The sequence below is a fragment of the Ruditapes philippinarum genome, unplaced genomic scaffold (genome assembly GCF_026571515.1).
Source record: "Ruditapes philippinarum isolate M1 unplaced genomic scaffold, ASM2657151v2 ctg2222_1_1_1_1, whole genome shotgun sequence".
In the NCBI taxonomy this organism is placed as follows: Eukaryota; Metazoa; Mollusca; class Bivalvia; order Venerida; family Veneridae; genus Ruditapes; species Ruditapes philippinarum.
The window spans coordinates 206,792-229,523 of NW_026863547.1; the positions used below are offsets into that span (position 1 = coordinate 206,792).

At 33.6% G+C, this 22,732-nt stretch overlaps 1 protein-coding gene across 1 annotated transcript in view; it reads left to right on the forward strand.

The window, feature by feature from the left end:
• LOC132722444 (uncharacterized) overlaps positions 1-22,514 on the forward strand; it is a 124,368-nt gene extending 101,854 nt beyond the window's left edge. Inside the window, exons 19-30 of the mRNA XM_060706954.1 lie at positions 3,936-4,115; positions 5,017-5,154; positions 6,291-6,357; positions 7,113-7,204; positions 10,319-10,540; positions 11,215-11,351; positions 11,761-11,953; positions 13,072-13,273; positions 14,459-14,551; positions 16,475-18,580; positions 19,254-19,641; positions 22,328-22,514. Coding sequence (XP_060562937.1) covers positions 3,936-4,115; positions 5,017-5,154; positions 6,291-6,357; positions 7,113-7,204; positions 10,319-10,540; positions 11,215-11,351; positions 11,761-11,953; positions 13,072-13,273; positions 14,459-14,551; positions 16,475-18,580; positions 19,254-19,641; positions 22,328-22,514 — 4,005 coding nt within the window. The remainder of the gene's footprint in view (positions 1-3,935; positions 4,116-5,016; positions 5,155-6,290; positions 6,358-7,112; positions 7,205-10,318; positions 10,541-11,214; positions 11,352-11,760; positions 11,954-13,071; positions 13,274-14,458; positions 14,552-16,474; positions 18,581-19,253; positions 19,642-22,327) is intronic.
• The last annotated feature ends 218 nt before the right edge of the window (positions 22,515-22,732 follow it).

Below are 22,732 nucleotides of genomic sequence, written 5' to 3' on the forward strand. Positions count from 1 at the left end.
ATTTATGCTTTTATAATCATCAGTAACTGTAGAAAAAATGTTATTTCAAACAAACTTGGTTTACTTTGTAATGCCTTTCATTTTAATGGTTAGAGTCACAAAGATCAGACACAAATAAACTCTCTGGTGCCTGATTCTGTAAACAGCAGACGGAAACTACAGCAGACGGAATCTACTAAACGTTTTGGTCTGTGAAGGGAAAATTTCTGACATACATTAATTAAAACCACCAACAAAGTAGACCATACACTATCACCATAGTGCAATAACTGATTAACTCCTATTAAATTTAGAATAAGACTTAACCCGTTACTGCACTAAAGTGACAATATGTTGTTACTTAGCTAAGCTAATTATTGTTGATGCTTAGAGTTGATTTAAATGAATCAAAGTAAGTCAAGAAAAAGAATGGGTCTATTATAAATTATGAAAGCCGTAAAAATTTTTTGGTTTTAAAAAAATAAGTTTTTTGGGTTGTTATGGGCCCTTGAAAAAAAAAGTACTTTTTGCCCGTTTTATGATTTTCCTGCACTTTTTACACATGTATACATGCAAAATAGCCATGTCTCTATAATCATTCTTTTCATCTGTCTGTTTCCGGGCCTCTTCTTCACAAACTAATCTGGACAACTTCTTCAAAATTGTGCAAAATTTTATCAAACAAATATCAGTTTTCCAAGTCTAGTTGTGATAATTTTGAATTTTCCAAAAAAATATTTTTTAAAAATTTTTATTTTTATTTTTATGTTTTTTAAAATATTTTTTAAATTCTTCTTTTGGGGTATACCCCTTTGATTTGATTTGGAACCCTTAAGATTTTTGGGATTTTTTGGGGAAAAAAAAAACCTTTAAGTTTTTTGTTGTTTTCCCCCTTTGGGAAAAAAGGATTTTTGGGTGAGTTATTTGGCCCCTTTAATAAAAAAAAATTTTTTGGCCTGTAATGATTTCCCTGCCCCATGCTACAAAAATAGGCGCCACATATAGGGAACAAACTGTTCTATCACCCCTCAATACAACTGCTTAATTGGTTTCTAATCATAAGGCAGACAATTGTGATCACTGATCACTCTTGTGAATGATTAACTGCTGGTACAGTACATTATACAAATTTGAGAGGTTATGGGTCGAGTATATTCAAGTCAATCATGTAATTCGGTAAACATTTGAAGTACTATAAAAACTTAATTGTTTCTAGCCCTTAAAGATAATTACTCACTGATAAAAATGCTTTATATCATTTACAAGTGCTCTTTTTCAAGTTTTAAGACAACCAAGAGGGTGACAAGAGAGGAGGTTTTTGAACAGCATGATTTGATTAAACTGTTGAAGTACAAATAGTGTAAATAAAATGAGAGAATTTACGTGCAACAAATTTTGTCTATACATTTTTTGTTGACTTGGTGGTCTATTTTTTTTTATTTGAGACTGTAAAATTTATGAAAAAAAACTGAATATTAGAAAAATTTTCATTGGTCATTTTTAAATTGCAAACTGAAATCCTTGAATTTCATTGGCCATTCTAAAATTAGTATAATAATCTAAAGGATCTTTCTGAAAAGAATACAAGTCCAATTTATAAAATAATCTAAAGGAGTATCGGAAACAGTCCTATCCTAGTTAAATTTCTAAGATATTGAGATCAATTAATAAATATTTTACACTAGCACTTTAAAAATATTCATTAATTCTCTTAGGTGAAAATCTTACTGCAATAAGGATTTACAAAGCTATAAATAAATATATATTAATTATAATATATATAAATTAAATATAAATATTTATAAATGACATTCTAAAATGACAAGACAACCAATAACGTCCACAATCCTGAAAAAGCATGTGCATACTGAAAGACACCATGCAAGTAAATGCAGTTTTATCTTTTCCAAGTAGTTAAAGATACTTCTTGTTTGGGCCAGAGGGGGGGGGGAGGGGCTTGTAACACCTGTATACTATAAAAATATTTCATTGTAGAAGTGTAGGTTTTTTTTTTTTTAAAATATTTCTGCTAATATCAGTGGCAGAGTGGTTAAGAATAACATTGATTTCAAAATACTTGCCCTTACCGCTGTGGGTTTGAATCTTGCTTAGCACTATACATTCATTCATGTTAAGAAGCTATCCTGTTCAGTTGATGGTTCTGTTGAGTTGCCCATTTGTGCCTGACATAATGAATTCTCCACCAGTAAAGCTAAAATGGATGTCGCCATATGACGTCTGCTGTGTTGGTTTGACGTAAGAAAAAAAAAAATGCTGTTTCGCTGTTTAAAACATATTTTTTTTAGAATTTGACCTAATTTCATGTTCCTTTGTATATACATGTAGTTAAAACACCTAGATAATAAGATCATGGGTAATATATCTAATACACAGATATTAATTACAAATTTCCGACACTGTGTCCCGACACGGGACGGACATATTAGGTCCAGCATCAGAGTTAATGTGTCGCAGTTACATAGGATATGGGAAGCATTTAACATTTAACGGAGAGGTTAAGTTTCAGTGATACTATATTGATACGGGTTAATTTAGTCTTTTATTTCATTTAAATGGGTCCGGTTTTACACATGATAGTATATATTGAGTTTTACGTTTCAAATTAATTTGTTGACTTTGATATAACCTGATCTACTTTGATGTTAGTTGATACAGATTAATAAATATTTGTCCACCCGTAACCCTCTGAATTTGTGTAACGGCATTGCCCAGCTTTGAATTTGGATCAGTCCATTTAAAGTGTAAGGTGTTTATAAATATCAAAATTTGAAAATGAAGAGTCAGGTCAGACTGTGCGGATGCTGGCATAATTCTAAACCAGTTATAATTTTAAACGGGTTACAGTGGCTAATCACTTACGGTTCAAATTCTCCTGAGAAGGTTAAGGAATAAAATGATATGCAGAATTCTGTATTCAGTGCAAAATATTTTCATGTTGTTTTTTTTTTTTAACAGAAAGCCTCCATATGTATCAGCAGCTAGATCTTCAAAAGAAATCTTGTTGATCAAATGAAACATCTTGTTTGCCCTACGCGAGTGTTATCATGTTTTTTGTCCTCCTGTTTATTTTTCTATAAGAAAATATTTTTAAAAAAACACTTTTGAACAAAAAACAAGATAGAATAAAATTTAGATATTTAATATTTCATGTTAAAATATGCAGTTTGTTCAAATGCAACATATGTGACCTGGAGGCAAGATCATTTGAGTGATTTTTCCAATTATATCATTCCACAGGCCTGAATAAACAAGTTTTGTGCGCTTATGATGATATATTCCTGCCTCTTTATGTGTGCAAGATCATTAAACAAAATCACTATGTCATATCTTGCAAATGTACATCATTTATTGAGATAGCAAGCTCCTGCTACTTTCTGTCACTGTACCGTTTTTGGGAGTGTAAATTCATACATAACGTCCCGGATGTCTGGGATTGTCCCAAAAATAAAGTATCTGTCCCGGAGATGTCCCAGAGATGATTTATGTCATGGTAAAAATAAAAATCAAGAATAATCTATTTTGCAGCCAAAAAATTTTACATTTTTATATAATCTTAGAGTCAAGTTATCATGTTAACTATTCTAGAACGCTAACAACTGTTAGAACAATTATCGTCATACAGAAAATGGTGACACTAATCCTTTGATTGGTAAATCTATGTGCCCCTTCCAACTAACAACTTATTGGCAATTTAAGCTAAAAATATACCATAGTTTTAGCTAAAAAGATTTTTGTGATAACAGGAAGTTGGCTCATTTACATGTATACATGTTGCTGATGGCCTTATAAACAATCACAATTATATCATTTTAAGCCAGATATTTCAGTATTTCCAGTGTGACCATTGTTACATCTTTATAAAATTCTATTTTTAAACACTCAGGTTTCAGTACTCAACGCCCAGTGTTAAATTTTTTATAATTTTCTATTTTCAGACTCTGTTAAGGATATGGGACTGTTTTCTGTTGGAAGGTCCAAAAGTTTTATTTCGATTTTCTCTCGCTATATTAAAACTTCACGAGAAGGACATTCTGCAGAAGACGGACACGATGGGGATCATGAAACACCTCAAAGCCTGCGCGAAACTGACGTATGATGTAGAGGGATTGGTTAAGGTAATTATGCTAAAAAGCCGTGGCCCAGTGTATAAGGTGTCTGCCACTCAAACCTAGAGACCGTGGGTTTGAGCCCTAACAGGGGTCATGACTATATTGCCTCAGTACTGGTTAGTTCCAGGAAGCCGACTCCTCATAAAACCGGACAGTAATTTATGTGTCAACTTTCTATGTATTTTAATGTGTACTAAGATACTCCCAACAGGTGACATGTACTGGTTAGTTCAAGGAAACAGACTCAAGATTTTAGGATTCAAATAAGCTAAGTGTACAAGCTTTCATCAGAAAAAAATCCAAAAAATACAACATAAGGTGATTTAGAGTCTTAAGGTTATATATGCATGGCTATTATATGTATAAATGTGAACAATTTGCAGTAAAGGGGGCCTGAAAAAAAAAGATTCTTAAGGTTAGATTCATCTTCTTTGAAAATGTTGGCTTACATGACTTGAACAATTTATCTGTCATAAAAAAGTGATCATGATTTATCTCCCTTTCTGCAATCATGATTTATCTCTCTTTTCAGTGATCATGATTTATCTCCCTTTCTGTAATCATTATTTATCTCCCTTTCAGTGATCATAATTTATCTCCCTTTCAGTAATCATGATTTATCTCCCTTTCAGTGATCATGATTTATCTCCCTTTCAGTAATCATGATTTATCTCCATTTCAGTGATCATAATTTATATCCCTTTCAGTGATCATGAATTATCTCCCTTTCAGTTATCATCATTTATCTCCCTTTCATTGATAATGATTTATCTCCCTTTCAGTGACCATGATTTATCTCCCTTTCAGTAATCATGATTTATCTCCCTTTCAGTAATCATGATTTATCTCATTTTCATTAATCATGATTGATCTCCCTTTCAGTAATCATGATTTATCTCCCTTTCAGCTGGCTTTTGAAGGACTGAAACCGTTTCCAAAGCGTAAAGATATTATCTCAAAACAGACGTGTTATCTGAATGCATTGAAGGAGAAATATAAGAAGAAAGAATTACAGAGACTGGCCTTTGCTGAGAGAGAACAACTTGTAAGTATCTGAGCTGTGTCATGACAAAACCAAGGTAATGGGTTTGCGACCAGCATGGATCCAGACCAGCCTGCGCATCCGCGCAGTCTGATCAGGATCCATGCTGTTCGCTATCAGTTTCTCTACTTGTAATAGGGTTTGTAAGCGAACAGTATGGATCCTGATCAGACTGCGCAGATGCGCAGACTGGTCTGGATCCATGCTGGTCGCAAACCCATTATGTTGGTTTTGTCATGACACAGCTCATCTTAACTATTAACTTAGGGGTGTCATGGTTAGCAAAACTGCGTAACTTAACCGTTTCAGTGCCATAAGGATGGCATATGCAGTCCTTATTATTTTCGGAGTATTTGCCATATGGACGGCTTTTGCCGTTTCTATAATAATAATTATAATAATAATAATAAAGATACAGATAATTATACCATTGACAATAATTATTATTATACTAGCAGATTTGGAAATAAATATAACTATTATAATACTAATAACAAATAATAAAATATTTTTTTAGAATTTAAACATTAACTTTGATAAGACAGCATATTTTGTTCGTATTTTGTTATACTCGACAATTATTACAAAACATTATCTGATTATGGAGAAAAAGTTGTCCGTTAGAATCGTTACTTATGTACATTCAAAACTTTAAACATAAAAAATAGAAAATTGGAAAAAGACAAATCAAATATAAAATTATGAGAAAAACACTGCTCTTGTTGAAATATTGTTATTGTCAAAGGTTTATTTGTAATTTTGAAATGCCTTGTTTCACTGTATATTTTTTTTGTGCACTTTATATAATTACATTTGTATTGTCATTTTCTATTGCAATATCAAAATAATTATGTTAATGTTCCTGCATAATATTTCATGTTATTCACAACTATATGATTGTAAATATGTACATTTTATGAGGCCCACAGGGTAGATTACCTTAGATGCAACTGTGTAGCCTCTTTAAATAAAGACTTTATTATTATTTTTATTATTACATTATAAGATAGCATGCAATTGGGAAAAAACACATTTTGAAATTCAATAAAATGTAATATATCTTGTCATAAAGAAACAAAGTTAATTTTAAAACCCAACCTTAAATTTCTTCAGCTGTTAGTCTTATTTTATATTTGTAGTATATGAACATGGAGACAGAGTGTGGACCTTTTCTTGGCATAGAATGTGCAGTCGCCTCCCTTGAAGGTAAATTCACCTTTTGTATTTCATTTTTTTCTCCATCAAGACAATAATCATTGCCTCTCTATGTCATGCCACCAACACTTTGGGACCACAATGGAAATAAGGTTTTACCCTTTATTGTGTTATCCTCGGCGTGGATGTCATTGTTGTTTTTGCCCTCATGTTGCTGTTATGTTATGTCTCATTCCATGTGTTATATAACCATGTATGTGTACATTATACTAAAATAAATCTCATCTTATCTTATCTTATCTTTAAATATCAATTACATTTATCTTCACTTTTATAATATTATATCTCCTGATCACATAATGTTAAGGGGGGCTATACTGGGTTAATTCATTATCTCCTTCCTGGCTATTTAAAAAAACAGCAATTTTTACTCTTAATAAAATCTAATCTATTTCCTGGATAAAATGTTAAGGCTGTTTTTGCGCCTCTATGGCCCATTGTTTAACATTGCCAAAATTCAAATCATTTGGCCCTCTTACCAGTGGGTTCAAATTCTGTCATGGACTTTGGATTCTTTTAAGTGTGGAGGCCATCCGGCTACCTTTAAGAAGGTCAAGGTCAGTACAGGTGCTCATTCTGAAATACAAATGTCAAGGTGCACCAGTCCTGAGGTCTTCCTCCACCAGTAAAGCCAGAAATTCACCATATGACCTATACTGTGTTGGTGTGACGAAAAACCCAATCAAACAAAAGTGCTTGTGAGAGATGAATAAAAAAGAAACCTTGTTTACTATGTGACATTTCAGGGAAGGTTTGGTTTTGTTATGGTGACCAGCAAGTTGGAAGATTGTCATATGTTTCCTGTGATACTGGAACTATGTGTAACACAGATTTTAAGGTAATGTGTAACACCGTTTTAAAGGCTATAATTATGTTACACATATTTAAGGTAATAAACAAAAAAACAAAAACTTTAAGGTATTGTAATAAGGCTATAATTATGTAACACTTAATATTCTTATTTGTCTTAAATATTTTAAAGTAATGTGTAACACAAGTTTGAAGGTACATGGTAATGTGTAAAACAGATTTTTAAGAATGTTCTGACACAGAAATGTGTAACACATGTTTAAAAATAATGTGTAACACATGTTTTGAAATAATGTGTAACACAGATTTTTAAGGTAATGCATAACACAGATTAAAAGATAATGTATAAAACAAATTTAAAAATAATGTGTAACAAAGGTTTTAAGGTAATGTGTTACTCAAGATTTAAGAAAATGTGTAACACAGATTTTAAGGTAATGTGTAACACTGATTTTAAGATAATGTGTAACACAGATTTTAAGGTAATGTGCAACACTGATTTTAAGATAATGTGTAACACAGATTTTAAGGTAATGTGCAACACTGATTTTAAGATAATGTGTAACACAGATTTTAAGGTAATATGCAACACTGATTTTAAGATAATGTGTAACACAGATTTTAAAATAATGTGTCTCACATATTTTGAAATAAGGCCAACATTTTTTTATAAAATGTTTTACGGGACCGCCGACCGTATTTTTAGAGAAAATCAAATAAAAATAAAAGTTAATATAAGAACTTTTATTTTCATTTTGCCGCCGACCTCTCTTACCCACTTCTGTCAAAATTAAAAGTTAATTGGTATGGAACACGTTTTTCACTTTAGTTGTTAACGATACTTAACGGTAGAATCTCGGAACTTGCTTAAAACAACTGACAAAAGTTAGCCCTTTGATGTTTACAAGAATGTTACAAAAGGCGTATCAAAAGGGAAGGGCAATAACTTTACAAGCTTGTAATAAATTTGCCCGTGTGAATATCGCGCGACACCGGGTCAGTCACGGAAGTTCGATTTTTTCGAAACTTGTTTTCAACACAACTATGGCAATTTGAGTAATAAATATTAGAGCATTTAATCAAACATGATAGCCTGTAAAGCTGTTAGAAAGCACGACTGGTTATTAACATCCATTGCCTAAGTTGAATTACCTTCACTGTCAGAACAGTTGTAAAAAATTAAATGGGCACAGGATCAAAGTCGTTGATCGACTATGGTGTCAAAATGAAATATTACTGGATTTACCACGGACCATGAGAATACTTCCACACACGAAAATTTAGACTCCTGTTTAGGTTTTATAAAGAAATATAAGTTAAATTTACTTAGACAGATTGAGAAAAATGAGTAACAAATGAGTTCTACTTACATTGTAGATTTATTGTAAGTAAATTGATAGTGAAAACTTTTTATTATGAATCATTGAAAACAATTGAATAATTTATTATACGAAAATAATAAATTCCTGAAAGTTGTTTGGTGGACAGATTTTTGTTGTTGTCTTGTTGAAATACAAGGCTTCTTTATAATTGAACACGGTCATCTATAACATTTATTAAGTTAATATTAGTATCATGACAGGTAGTAATGTGTATTTTTAGAAGTTTTTTACTAGATCAATATTGAGGAAATTGGTCTTTTTTCAATGTAAGATTATGACTATGAGCATAAGTCCTCTAAATTGACATTTCTGTAAAAACTGCCTATAATAAATTCTCAACAGAAAACTCTGATTTTGTAACAATGTATGCCATTTGATTTTCTATTTACTGTCAATTGCTTTCATTTTACTAATTATTTGAAATATGAATAATTTTCAGAAATTGCAATTTTTTTGCACATACAGAACTTACTCTCTTAAAGATAATTTGAAGTTGTTGATTCAATTTACCTTGTGAAACTGACATTGTACATTATTATGTTTGTACCTCTGTGAATGAATCACTCTCCCTTTGTGGTGTTGTGGATTAGAATCCTGTCAGGAAGTTAATTTGGATTCCCAGTGAGGAAACTATCAGTAAGCTTATGATAGGTAGGTGGTTCTACCTGGTTGCAAGCTTGTGTCAGTAAAGCTTGAGAGTGGCAATACGACATTGTTTGATTACTCTTGAAATGAAGGAACTAAACAATGAATTTGGAGTTGTGTGGCATGTTTGCCCTAAACGTGAAAAGACAAAACTAATAGAAACTAGATCAGCATTTAATAGCTACTAAAAACAAAAGCAAAAGTGACTTAAAACATTTTTTTTTTCAATTATTTTGTTTAAAATTATGTCAAAAATACTTCAAAACTATAAAATCATTGATTTTATTTACAAAAAAATCTGTTTTTGGAGTCTTAAAAAAAGTGTTTGAAAATAAAAATTTTTAACCTCTTTTATCATTTTATTTTTATTTTGTGGTCGACTGATAAAAAAATTGAATTTTATTTTTATTTTTATTTATCCCCCCCGACCCAATTTTTTAAAAAAATATCCCGTAAAACATTTAATAAAAAAATGTTGGCCTAATATGTAACGCATATTTTAAGATAAGTGTAACACAGATTTTAAAATAATATGTAACACATATTTGAAAATAATGTATAACACAGATTTTAAGGTAATTTGTAACACAGATTTCAAAGTAATTAGTGACACATCGGCTTTTGTGATCAACATAGCGCTATGTTTGACCTCACTTTAACAATTACAAGATACACACATAAATACAAACATGAAATAGGATTAGAATGTTTCTCAAATACATGTTTTAAGCTTGAAAAGGGGAATCTTGGATTAAAAAACTAGGTCACTGGGTCAAGGTTAAACATGAATTTGATCATTTGACATATTTGATCTGGGTACAAGTGCATGTATTTGTTAAATTAATAAACAGGCCAAGTTAAGTTTTTGTTTATACAAAATTTATTTTAGTTTGATTGTGTATGAAGCTGTGAGCTTTATATAACCAACCTACTGAGCAATACTTGTGTTATAAAAGTCAACAGTTCTCCCCAGAAAGGTTTTGAACCCACATAGCTAGCAATCCTTAGATTACTAGTCTAACAGGTTAACCACTCAGCCATGCTGCCACAGATTTATAAAGTGTTAAATATCGGTACATGAATTTCAAAAATTGTATTAATGTTTTAAATTTCAGCTTGATTCCCGGCTAATGTGTATGTATTTCATGGGCCAAGATGAATTGTTGTTGGGAACCATCTCCTGGATGCTAGTGTCTGTCGACATACATAAACATGAACAGATCTGGCAGATACAACTCCACGACGCTATATTGTCTGTGTGTTGCTATGACGATGAGGACGTCATGGCAACAAGAATTTTCTCCGGATTGGCCGATGGTACGATAGCTGTATCCGAGGTATTGAAATCAGATTTTTGATACTGGTTAAGGTAGTGTGTTACTGCAAATTGCTTTCCCGCCAAAAAAATTCTTACATTGGCCAATATCGTAATAAATCGGTCATTTCCAGAACGTTATTTTTCACAATCTTTGGTATTCAATGATTTTTAACCATTTATAACCAGAATTTAGTATATACGATAATGGATTAGTGATTGTATTAATCTAATGCCCAAGGTTTTGAAAAAAATAATGTTCCAGAAATAATTATCCGATATGCTACGATATTGGCCGATGTTAGAATGCAATATTTTCATGATTGGCGTAGCCAGGAGTGAATATAGAATAGCTGGTGCTCACAAATGAAATATATTTCAACCTTATATGTAAAACAAATAAATTTTCTTTTTATTTCATGCTTTATAAGTTATTTTAATTTTTTTTACTGATTTTGCTGCATAACCTTGTGCATTCTCCTTTATGACATCATCACACCATGACATCACATCATCAATTTTGAAATCTAGTTCTGTTAAATTTCTCTAATTTTGTTACATTTTTAACATGATGTTTGATTACATTGTCTTTCTTTACCTAAAGAAGCAAAATTTACATATGACGGATTCCATGAGGAGACTTAAATTTATTATAATAGCTAAATATGAAATGGTAACCTTTTTCTTTTATTTCAGAAACCATTTGACAGAACGGAGCCTAATGTAGATGTTATGTATGTTGCGATTGGTCAAGCTCCTGTCACATGTCTCATGTTGCTAGGAGACCAAATATGGTGTGCAAGTGGGAACACTGTAGCTGTTATACATGCAAAGTATGTCAAATTTTCATTGAGCATAACACAATCTGGGTTGCTAAGTAAATCAAGCATCTTTGAACAAATAGTAGTGTGTCTAGTTGCTAAGTAACCAAGTATGAATAAATCAATAGTAGCATGACTTGGTTGCTAAGTAACCAAGAATATTTGAACCAATAGTAGCTTGCCTTGGTTGCTAAGGAACCAAGTATGTTTGAACCAATAGAAACATGCTTATAAAAAGGCAAAAAATGTTTGAAGCAATGGTAGCATGCCTTAAATGCTAAGTAACCCAAGAATATTTAAACAAATAGTACCATCTCTTTATTGCTAAGTAACTTTTATACATATTATCAATTCTTGTCATATTATCAATACTTTTTAAACAACTACTTAAAATAACAGAATTTTTATATTTGTATTATAGAACATTGGATGCCATGGACACATTTTCAGTGTCTGTAAATCCCTACGATCATATTTTATCATTGATACCCAGCGAGTACGGGATCTGGGTATCTTTACGAGGCTCCTCCATCCTCGAGCTCTGGGATCCTCGAACGCTCAACTGTCGTATGCTGTATGACACACGGACAGACAGATATCCCCAACTCCGAAAGGTGCGTTGCTTTTGCTTCTATTTCTGACTTATCATGGAAATTTTCAATTATTTATCAGTTGTAAAGACAGCGTCTTGTTGGTTATATCTCCTGAAGGCAAGAATGTGCAAATTGCACAAAAGTAATGTCGAAACTTTGCAATGACAAAAACAAAATTAATAACAAGTAAAAGATAAGTATAAAGATACAAGTATTTTATTCTAAATCAAATTAAACGAAATTAAAAAAGCACAATCATACACCTATAATAACATTATACTTTAACCAGCATTACAAATTTTTCAAGAAATATGATTACCTTTTTTTAGATCATTTGTTATATCGATGACCTGACTACCGTTTTGAGTGACTTTTGTGTTCCGTTAAAATTAAAAATTACATTAGTATATTTACATTTAAAACATAGCTTTTTTTCATATGCGGTAAACCTTAGACATATGCAAAACTTCTAGTATAGTATAACACTTAAGAAGGAAGGAGTTAATATAAGATTCTGCTACTTTAAATGAGGAAACCATCGTTTCTTGTGTGCATCATTCACACTGTTAAAAATGGTCTCATTCACAATTAATCAATTTTTTTTTTTAATCAAAGTTGAGCTTATTAAACAGACAGATGGGTACAGTTTAATATCATAAAGTTACAAAAGTTTGTCTTGAGCCCTTTAAGTGTATAAAGCTATATTTTTGATGTCTTTGGACTTCAAAAATTTCATTTATATCATTATTTAAATAAGCTAAAGAATATTTAAAATGAAAGAAATCCAATGTAATATCTTACTTACAGCGAATGGTATATGCACAAAATAATCAATAAACCAGTTAAAAATAGTAGCATGAACATTTTATTCCCATTTGCATATGATATTCATGAGTGTTAAAATTAAAGATACCGACATTCTGTGTTAAAATTCTTTTGTATAATGCTAATAATATCATGAATGTGATTTAATTTTACTGTTTTTAAATTCTCAATTTTTTTCCCCGAATATTATGATATAGGTTTATATATACGTACACATTAATTGTATTAATTATATTCCAAGACACTTACAACTTTACGGCTTGTTATTTTATACATTGTTCATATCTTTTTTTCAAACAAAATGATTTTTCTAGGAGGATGATACATATTTCAATCGAGCGCGCATCACCTCTATGTTAGCCAATGGGAGCAAAGTGTGGGTAGGAACAGGGGAGGGAAATCTGATGGTTTACGAGATATTAGAGTCAGCACAGTTAAAAACTCCAACAGAGTTATCTCCCTCGGTAGAAACGTCTTCTAGTTTGTCGTACATCGTAAGACCGGAAAAACAGAAAGGTGGGTAAATCGAACCTGTGTTTTTAGCTATTTTGCTTATTGAGAGCTTTTAATGACTGTTACAATTACTGTGAATTTACTTAAATTTGTTGGTAAAAAAATCTGTAGTTTTGTCAAAAAAGATTTTTTTGTGAACTCTTCATTTAGTGGATTGCCTGTTTGTCCAAAAATGTATAATGCTAATAACAATTGTTCAGCAGAGCCAGACGAAATAAAATGTGTTGCATCTTCGTGGATTGACCTATCCATGAAAACCGTGTAAATATGTGCCCTACAAATAAAAACAATGTAAAACACCAAGTGGGTAAATTAAATTTTTTGCCCGTACAACGAACACACCAAACAATGTATATGGTTTGACATTGTGTTAATTCATACAACAGCCCTTCTGATTTTGACAGCCCTTCTGATTTTTAACATGTACAAGTAAGTAGAAATTAGGTAAATAAATAAATATAAAAATGTTTAAAAATATTTAATTAAACAAAAAGAGAAATTTATACCTTGATTGATTTCTTGTAATAATGTAGATATCATAGACGACTTAAAAACAAAGCCTTGCTTCGGAAATACTGCCAGGCTAGCCTGAAAGTCTTTAAGGATAAACCTGTGCTGCATTGAACACATTCATGCTAGCCTGAGTATCTGAAATAACAAAACTGTAATGTAGGAATACAGCCAGGCTAGCCTGAGTATTTGGAATAACAAAACTGTAATGTAGGAATACAGCCAGGCTAGCCTGAGTATTTGGAGTAACAAAACTGTAATGTAGGAATACAGCCAGGCTAGCCTGAGTATTTGGAATAAAAAAACTGTAATGTAGGAATACAGCCAGGCTAGCCTGAGTATTTGGAATAACAAAACTGTAATGTAGGAATACAGCCAGGCTAGCCTGAGTATTTGGAATAAAAAACTGTAATGTAGGAATACAGGCAGGCTAGCCTGAACATCTGTTATAACAGTCCTATGCTGCATGGAACACTGCCAGGCTAGCTTTAGCATATATGCAGTCTGACAGCACTTTAATTGGTGTTGTTGATAGTATCAATATGTTTTTACTAAAATAGACTGTTCAAAATCCGAAACATTGGTAAATCAATTTGAGAAATTTAGTGGTGTTTTAGAATATAGTGCTGTAAGGCTTATGATAATAATTAATAATGTTTCTTACATTTTTTACTTCAGATTTACATGGCAATGAATTGGCGTCAAAGTTGAGGAAAGTTTACCATTTAGATAATGTAGAATATTCCGACGATGGCAGGAAGTCAGAAAAAGGTACATGCCATTTCAATTTTTTTTTTCTGAATGTTTAACCTTTTCCCTTATATAAGCGTGTTTCGACGGCTTTTTGCCCCCCCCCCCCTTTTTGAGGCCTCAAACAGTGAAAAAATGTCCTATTTAGACCCCAAACACTGTTTTTCGTTTGAGAAATGTTGTTAAAAAAAGTGACCATTTTTTCGGCGCCGTCCCCCATCCAAATAATACATCAGGGGGTTGCCAGAAGGGGGATGTCGCCAAGAAAATTTTGGACTTGTGAGAGGCTTAAAATGACCCCAGGTTGATCATAAGGTAACGTGTAACCAACGCTGAAAAGCCTTTGACTCTATCTCAATCCCTTGAGAAGTTGCAGCACTTTGAAATAAATTTTGATGGAAAAAATCGAGGCAAAAAAGTGATTTTTGGCAATTTTGAGATGTCCCCTCGTTGCCAGGGTAACAGGAAATTTAAGACTGAGCATGTTGTTACAAAGGCAATGGTCCAGTCAACATTTGTACCAAGTTTGATTAGTATTGAAGCATTTTTCATAGTTTCATAGCAGTTTGAACTTGTAAGAGGAGGCTTTTCAGTGAAAATGGCCATTTTTCACAATATGCTCATGGGGGAAAGGGTTAAGGGATGTAAAAAAAAAATCTTGTGAAGCTATGAAATTATAAGTTGTACCTATGATTTTTAGAATTATGTTTTTAATCTCTGAATAATTTCAATTTTAATAAAAAAAAACGTTTTGGAAGTTCTAAATATTGAAGGAATAATATTTTGGATATAGAAATATTTTGTGAAATTCCAGATACTATTGCAATATTTTTTTTCAATTACAATATTAATCTGATTTCTCTGTCATTATAAATTTTATGTAGAGATTAGCTTTTAATTTCAAGCTAAATGTTTTACCCTCTCTTGGCACTTGCTGATAATTCAGTGCAGAATATGTGCCTAAGGTGTGCCTGTGGCCGAGTTAAAGTTAATGCTATTGACTTGAAATCACTTGCCCCACACCACTGTTGAGTCGAAGCCCACCATGGACGTTGGATTCTTTCATGTGAGGAAAGCTGTCGAGTTCGCTTACAATATGTTGATTGTTTTACTCAGGTTTCTGCCTGTGCCTGAAATAAGGCATGGAGAGACACCTAACGTCTGCCTTCCTCTATTAGCAAAGCTGGAAAGTCACCATAATAATTGTGATCTTTAAACATATAGCAGTGACTTATTAAGAAAAATATGGGTACAAATGCAGTCACCATACCAGGTTTAATGCTATAAGTTGCTAAAAGTAAGTGCTACAGTATGAGCATTTCAATGAAAAAAAAGTTTTTTTCTTTTTAGTCTAAATTGTTGTTATTTTTATGTATGTGATGAATAGGATATTATGATGATATAGATTAATTACCCAATTAATTAAACATATTTAAATAATAAAAAATGTTTTCCGCAGACTCGCTGGATTAAACTTTATTTAATTTGTTTTGTTCAGTAAATTCAGCATGTATCATACACACATTTAATGTGTACAAAGTTACCAGTATATTTGTGTGATACCTGTAGTTTACAAAGTTATTTTTAATATTGAAAAAAAAATCCATAAAATTATTCATATACATGTACAAAATCATTGCTACACAGATTAAACCTTACTTAAAATATCAGAATGTTTGTTTTGTTCCGGAACATGAAATAATTATGTTCTGTTTACAAACAAAATTCATGTTTGATAAAAAAGTACTATTTTTTTCATATATAACTTGATCCAGAACCGATTATAAGATTATATGGATTATATGGACACAACCGGATTTCACTGCTTTTAACCAATATAACAATATTTCATAAGACACAACCGGATTTCACTGCTTTTATCTGATATAACAACATTTCCTAATATACAGCTTTATACCCTTAAATATTTTATCTATAATACAGGAATAGCAAGACCAAGCCGTGGTAATTTAAATGAAGAGAAAACAACAGCTGTAGATAAAACCTTACCAGCTGCTGTGGGAAAGAAAAGAAGCCATTATAAACATTTAGGGCGACGGAGAAGCTCGTCTGAAAATGACCTTGATATTCTATGTTTAACACGTTATCAGGAAGACGCAGACAAGTTGAAGACCATAAATGTTCGACATAATTCAGAGATGAATTTAGAACTGTTAGAAAAGGAACGTCACATAAGTTCATGTGATTCAGACGTATTACTGGATCACGTTCTTGAAGACGAGATAGAGCAGGAATTAGAGGCAAATGCACGTCGCGAAAGCGTGAAATTGTTAAACGAGGGTGACATTGTTGAATTTGTGAAAAACAAAATAATAGAGAGGAGATTAAGCGACAAGGCGTGTAAAGTGAAAGAAGCAAAAGATGTGATATCAGACACAAGTTTGAGTGATGACTCTGCGGGGACAAAAGCCTTATCGAAGAAGATAAGAAACAGTATCTCTTCACAGCAATCAGACGGGACTAAAAATGGCAGCTGTAGTTCTCGGACGGCAAGGTGTGATAGTGTAGAAGACGAGTTTGAAGCCAAGCTAGAGGCTCGAGCCAGAAGAGAAAGTATCGTAAATACTGACATTGAACAAAAAGCCTTGAAGATCCTTGAAAGTAAGATTGGTAAAGCTGATACAGAGGTTACACAAAATGGTGATACACTTCATGACGGTGAAATTGTGAAGATTTATCTTGATGCGGTAAAAGATCATATACATGAGGAAAGACTGGAAAAATTGGCAAGAAGAAATAGTTTACTAGGAATAGATGATGATCACTATGATGATAATTATGTATCAAGCAGTCCGTCAATGTCTGTTACGCCAGTTTATACGCCTAATGGTTTATTCCAACCAGACACTTCAAATATGTTTCCATCACCTACCAATGAGGAAAAGAAAGACGGTCAAGAGAAACAAACAAAAACCACAGCTTTAGGCATGTCCATTGACAGTACTGAGGAAAACGTTGTTGTTGATAACGTATTGATGGAATCTGTGGATGAAACTTTTGAACCAGTTGAAAACAATGAAGCTGTTCCACTAGATGGAGATGTACTTGGCAGAAGGAGGAGGTCTAGTGTAATTGAGGATATCAGTATATTATGTTCAGACTGCAGAGCTATGAAACAGAAATGTCGGGAGTGTGCAAAGTTACTGAAGAGTCAGGAGTCATTGAGAAGGTTGTCCAGGACCGAATCGGCCGATAGCGGTTTAGTCGGAAGTTTCACTAGCGAGAAAAGGTCAGTGACGAAAAAGGTTGGAAAACTTAATGGTATAAGAGACCTTAGTCAAGAAAGTAGTACTGCCGAATGGTTAAATCATAATGGTGACGTAACCGGAGATAATACTAGTCATGAAAAACTGTGCAATATGAACGAGGTAGCGGAAAAAAATGATGTGTGTACGGACTCTATAAGAGAGAAAAACAAGCAATGTTGTGATATGAGTAACGAGGGAGAGCAGTGTAATGGTGATTTAAATGATTGTTATGGGGACGTTACTAGTCCACAGGTGAAAGTGTTTCCAAGTGGGAAGTCGGATAAAAGGGACTTTACGCGGCAGGAGAAAGTGGGATATTGGCTGCATTCATTGTCACAAACAAAGAGGATGGATAATGATGGGATAAGGTCAGATAGTCAAGAGGAAGAAGCGAATAGGCTCAAGCTTGATGCTGGGAACAAGGAACGGCATGCCACTGAATGTAAACAAGCTGGGAAGTATGACAAAGAGAACATTTCAGAGGTTAATACAGGGAGCAGGTCATCCTGTGAAAATTACAGAAAATCTTCCAAAGGATCTGTGGGAGATGAAGAAGTGTTTTTCAGTGCCGACGAATCACCGAAACATGTTGCAGGAAAAAGTAGTCCCGAGAGACCAATGTCTTTGAACCTGTTGCGGAAGGTTACTACAGGAATCCGGGGCAGTAATAAGACACAGAATGTAGGGCCATCTGAAAGGTTGGCGTCTGGTGGGTCTGAAGATAGTTCAGGAAAAACACGTCCGTCTGTGTCTGAAATTCATGTCAATAAACATGACCCAGGTATGTTAACTACTTCAGCCGCGCCATGACAAAACCAACATAGTGCGTTTGCGACCAGCAAAGTTCAAAACTAGCCTGGGCATCTGCACAGTCTGATCAGGATCCATGCTGTTCACTTACAAACCCGTTCACAAGTAGAGAAACTGATAGCGAACAGCTGCGAGGATGCGCAGGCTGGTCTGGATCCATACTGGTTGCAAATGCACTATGTTGGTTTTGTCATGGGGCGACTCATTTGTTAGTTCTAAATGTGTGTTTATGTTTGTGTAACTTGTTATTCATTGTCACTTTGATATAGGTTAATAACATTCATAAAGTGTTCAGCGAAATAACATTCACAATCTGTGTGTAAGACCTAGATTCCTACCTCCAAGGTCAAGGTCATACTTATAGATTAAAGGTCAGCATTTATAAAATCTTGTCCGGCCCATAACTCTGTCATGCATCAAGGGATATTGAAATAACTTTACGCCAATGTACAGACAGTATGACATGTGCAAGACCTAGAATACAAGCTCTAAGGTCAAGTGAAAGTGGTACACGGGGCTAGGGGCAAGGTTTTTTTTTTTATTATATATGAATACAGACTGACATCATATTTTCTAGATGCCCAGTTCATTTGTAGATGCCCAGTACAGACTTGATTTCACCATATGTTATCATTATTTTCTAGATGCCCAGTATAGACTTGATTTCACAAGTGTACATGTTGATACAGATGTGGAGTCAGAGAGCAACGCACCAAACATATTTGTGTTAGGCGAGGACAGCCTTGAGAAACGTGCGCGACTTGGCAGTGGAGACTCGCGTAAACAATCTCTTGACCTAGGTTCCATCCAAGAAAACTGTACGTGGCTAGAGTCAGTCGGCAAACAGTCTGAAAACGATGAAAAGTCTATCGCGTCTTCAGGTTTGAAAACAGAGAGACAGAAAATTTTCGAGTTTCTAAAAACTCCAAGTTTGGCAAGCCGGCACGCTTCACTCGGCTTGAAAATAATTGAAGATGATTTGGAATGGACAGATTTGTTTAGTGGTCACTGTACGACACCTTCTCCTACAAGGTAAAAATTATGCTTTAAAATAACACACCTTCAGTCATGTGTTAGATAAAGCTTTTAAAGAAATTATCTTCGAGACATATTTTTAAGTACATATTAACCACAATGCGAGTATGTCATTAAGCCATTTCATTAATCAAAGCACAGAAGGCGCTGAATTTGTTTGGGTCTCTGACTCAGAATGTCAGAAAGGTGAAGGTTGTGAGATTATTAAACAATTTGTTTTTGTATAGTGCCACAACTGCTTTCCAGCGTTTAAATTGTAGTAGACTGGCTATAAGACTAATTGCAACACTGATATTTGATCCAATGTTTATTTGACTTAAACAATTTGAAAAAAAAAATGAGTTGCCTCAACTGGGATTTGAACTCCAGACCTCTCGCTTCTTAAGCGAGCGTGCAAACCTCTCGGCCACAGAGAATTGATAATTTTATGTTAATGGCCTGAAGAAAACCATATTATTCTAAATTAGGGTTTGTAAGGCCGCTAACTGTTGTTTAACACTTGTGTTAATAATCATGGTGCTTACCATAAGCATGTTTATCTATAAAGAATAAAACATTATATGAGAAATCTTCGACCATTCAGAAGTTAGTTTGCTTGAAAATTAATGCGCCTGTCATGTGACCATATTTACGCAGTGATCTCCCCTGAATTTTTCGGCCTTAATGTTACATATAAAGGGAAGTAACCGCTTCAAAAAAGCGGACTTCTTTCGGCATTTGCAATTAACAGCATTAGAGTCTGAAATTTCGCTACCATTATTTGTTTGGTCTGACGACCCAAACAAATAAAAAACAATATCACACTAGTGTAAATAACAATTTGATATAACGTTAATTACAGTATTATATGTCTTGTATGTATATTTGTATATAAATTACAGGTAAAACTTTGATTGTTTTTTGCAAAATATGACATAATTTTCTATTTTTGTGCCCCCACTTGGGTGGTGGGCATTTAGATTTACCCTTGTCCGTCCGTCCGCTCTCTTTTGTGTTGCACGTAACTCAAAAAGTATTTGACCTAGAGTCATGAAACTTTACAGGAATGTTGATCAGCATGTGTAGTTGTGCACCTGGGTCGTTTCGTTTTGATATTTTTAGTATTTTTAGAGTTATTGCCCTTGACTTAGAAAATTTTTGCAATTTTCAACTTGTGTCGCATGTAACTCAAAAAGGATTTGACATAGAGTCATTAAACCTTACGGGAAGGTCGCTCAGCATATTTAGTTTTGCACCTGGGGTTTCGCTTGTGGATTTATCCAGTATTTGTTATTTCCCTTGACTAAGTAAAAAAACGTTTCATTGAGTCATAAGATTGACAGAACAGTGGCGCGGTGGGGGCACCCGTGTCCTATGGACACATTTCTAGTTATACCTCTACCAAACATAGTTTGTAGGGGTGGGGGTCCTAATAGGAGTCAGTTTGTCTCGCCCTGTCCCGCCCTGTCCAGCCCTGCCCTGTCCCACCCTATCTCAGGTACCAGTCTCTAAGAGATAATAATTTGAAAGTTGAAATATCAATGCAATATCACAATGCAATTGGATGTGTCAAGTTTGATAACTCTGAACAGTAATTTGACATAATTATGCCCCCTTTTAACTTAAAATATATCCCATTATTAAACATCTCTGGAACGGGTATTGATTTGAACTTTAAACTTACAAAATTAATGAATAATTACATCTCAGTGCAGTTCCATATGTCAATATGGATAACTCTGTTTTTTAATATGACATAAATAAGACCCATTTTAACTAGGAAATTTCATTGTTCTGGAATAACTGTGGAAGCAATATGCAGCTTAACTTGAAATTATATATATACATGTCCATAATTTATGTGAAAGAAGATAGACAATCTGTATAGTCCTTTTAATTAAAAAAATTAACTTAAAGTGACATTGTGCTCATCCATTTATCAATGGTGGGTGCACAGTAAAAGTTAAAATACTTTTACATTTTGCCATAATTGTGTTCAATTTTATATTTTATACTATGCAAAAATAAACAATAATCTGTATGACCGGGGGACATTGCTATATATATATTAGAAATGAAATGGTTATGTTCAATTTCAAAAACGAGTGGGGCAGTCTTTTCATTGTTTAGGTATTTGTATTCTATATTAAGCATTTTATCAGTTATTTGTCAAACACCATTATAATACAAATGAGCCGGTCACGTCAAAACCAACATAGTGCGTTTGCGACCAGCATGGATCCAGACCAACCTGAGCATCCGCGCAGTCTGATCAGGATCCATGCTGTTTGCTATCAGTTTCCCTACTTGTAATAGAGTTGGTAAGCGAATAGCATGGATCCTGATCAGACTGCGCTGATGCGCAGGCTGGTCAGGATCCATGCTGGGCGCAAACCCATTATGTAGGTTTTGTCGTGACGCGGCTCAAATGTAGTCAATCTCTTGAAATATATGACTTATAGATTTTCATGTTGACAGCAACAAAATGAGCATAATCTCACTGTAAAGGTTAGATTACATACACATGTGTGACAAGGCAGAAGCAAATTCTCTTGCTTGTGTAAATTAATACTGAATTATTCCCCTTTTGTGAAATTCTTTTCTTAGTTTTTCTGGCTAACATACTATCAAGCACTGAGAATATTTCAGCCCGGCTCATGTTTTTATTCATTAATTAAAGCTCATTGGTTGATGTTTCTTTTAGCACTACAGATCAACGCCTTGCCGATTTTCTACGCACACCTAGCATGAGCAGCAAGCCAAGCTCCCTCTGGTCAAGTTACGAGAACATTTCTACACCATCTCACGTTGACGACTCCAAGTTCCTCCGACCAATGCCTGTACATAGAGGTAGACTGAGTCATAGTCCAAGTACTGCGTCTATGGGTTAGTTACCTTACTTGCCATTATATAGTAGATTTACATAGTGACTTGCCATTATGGTTGGTTCATCTGATTGCCTTTAAAGCAGATAATATTTACTTGCCATTATAGCAGAATTTACTTACTTGACATTATAGCAGAATATACTTACTTGACATTATGGCAGATTTACTTACTTGCTTGGCTTTAATGCAGATTTATTTGCTTGCCTATGATGCAGATATTT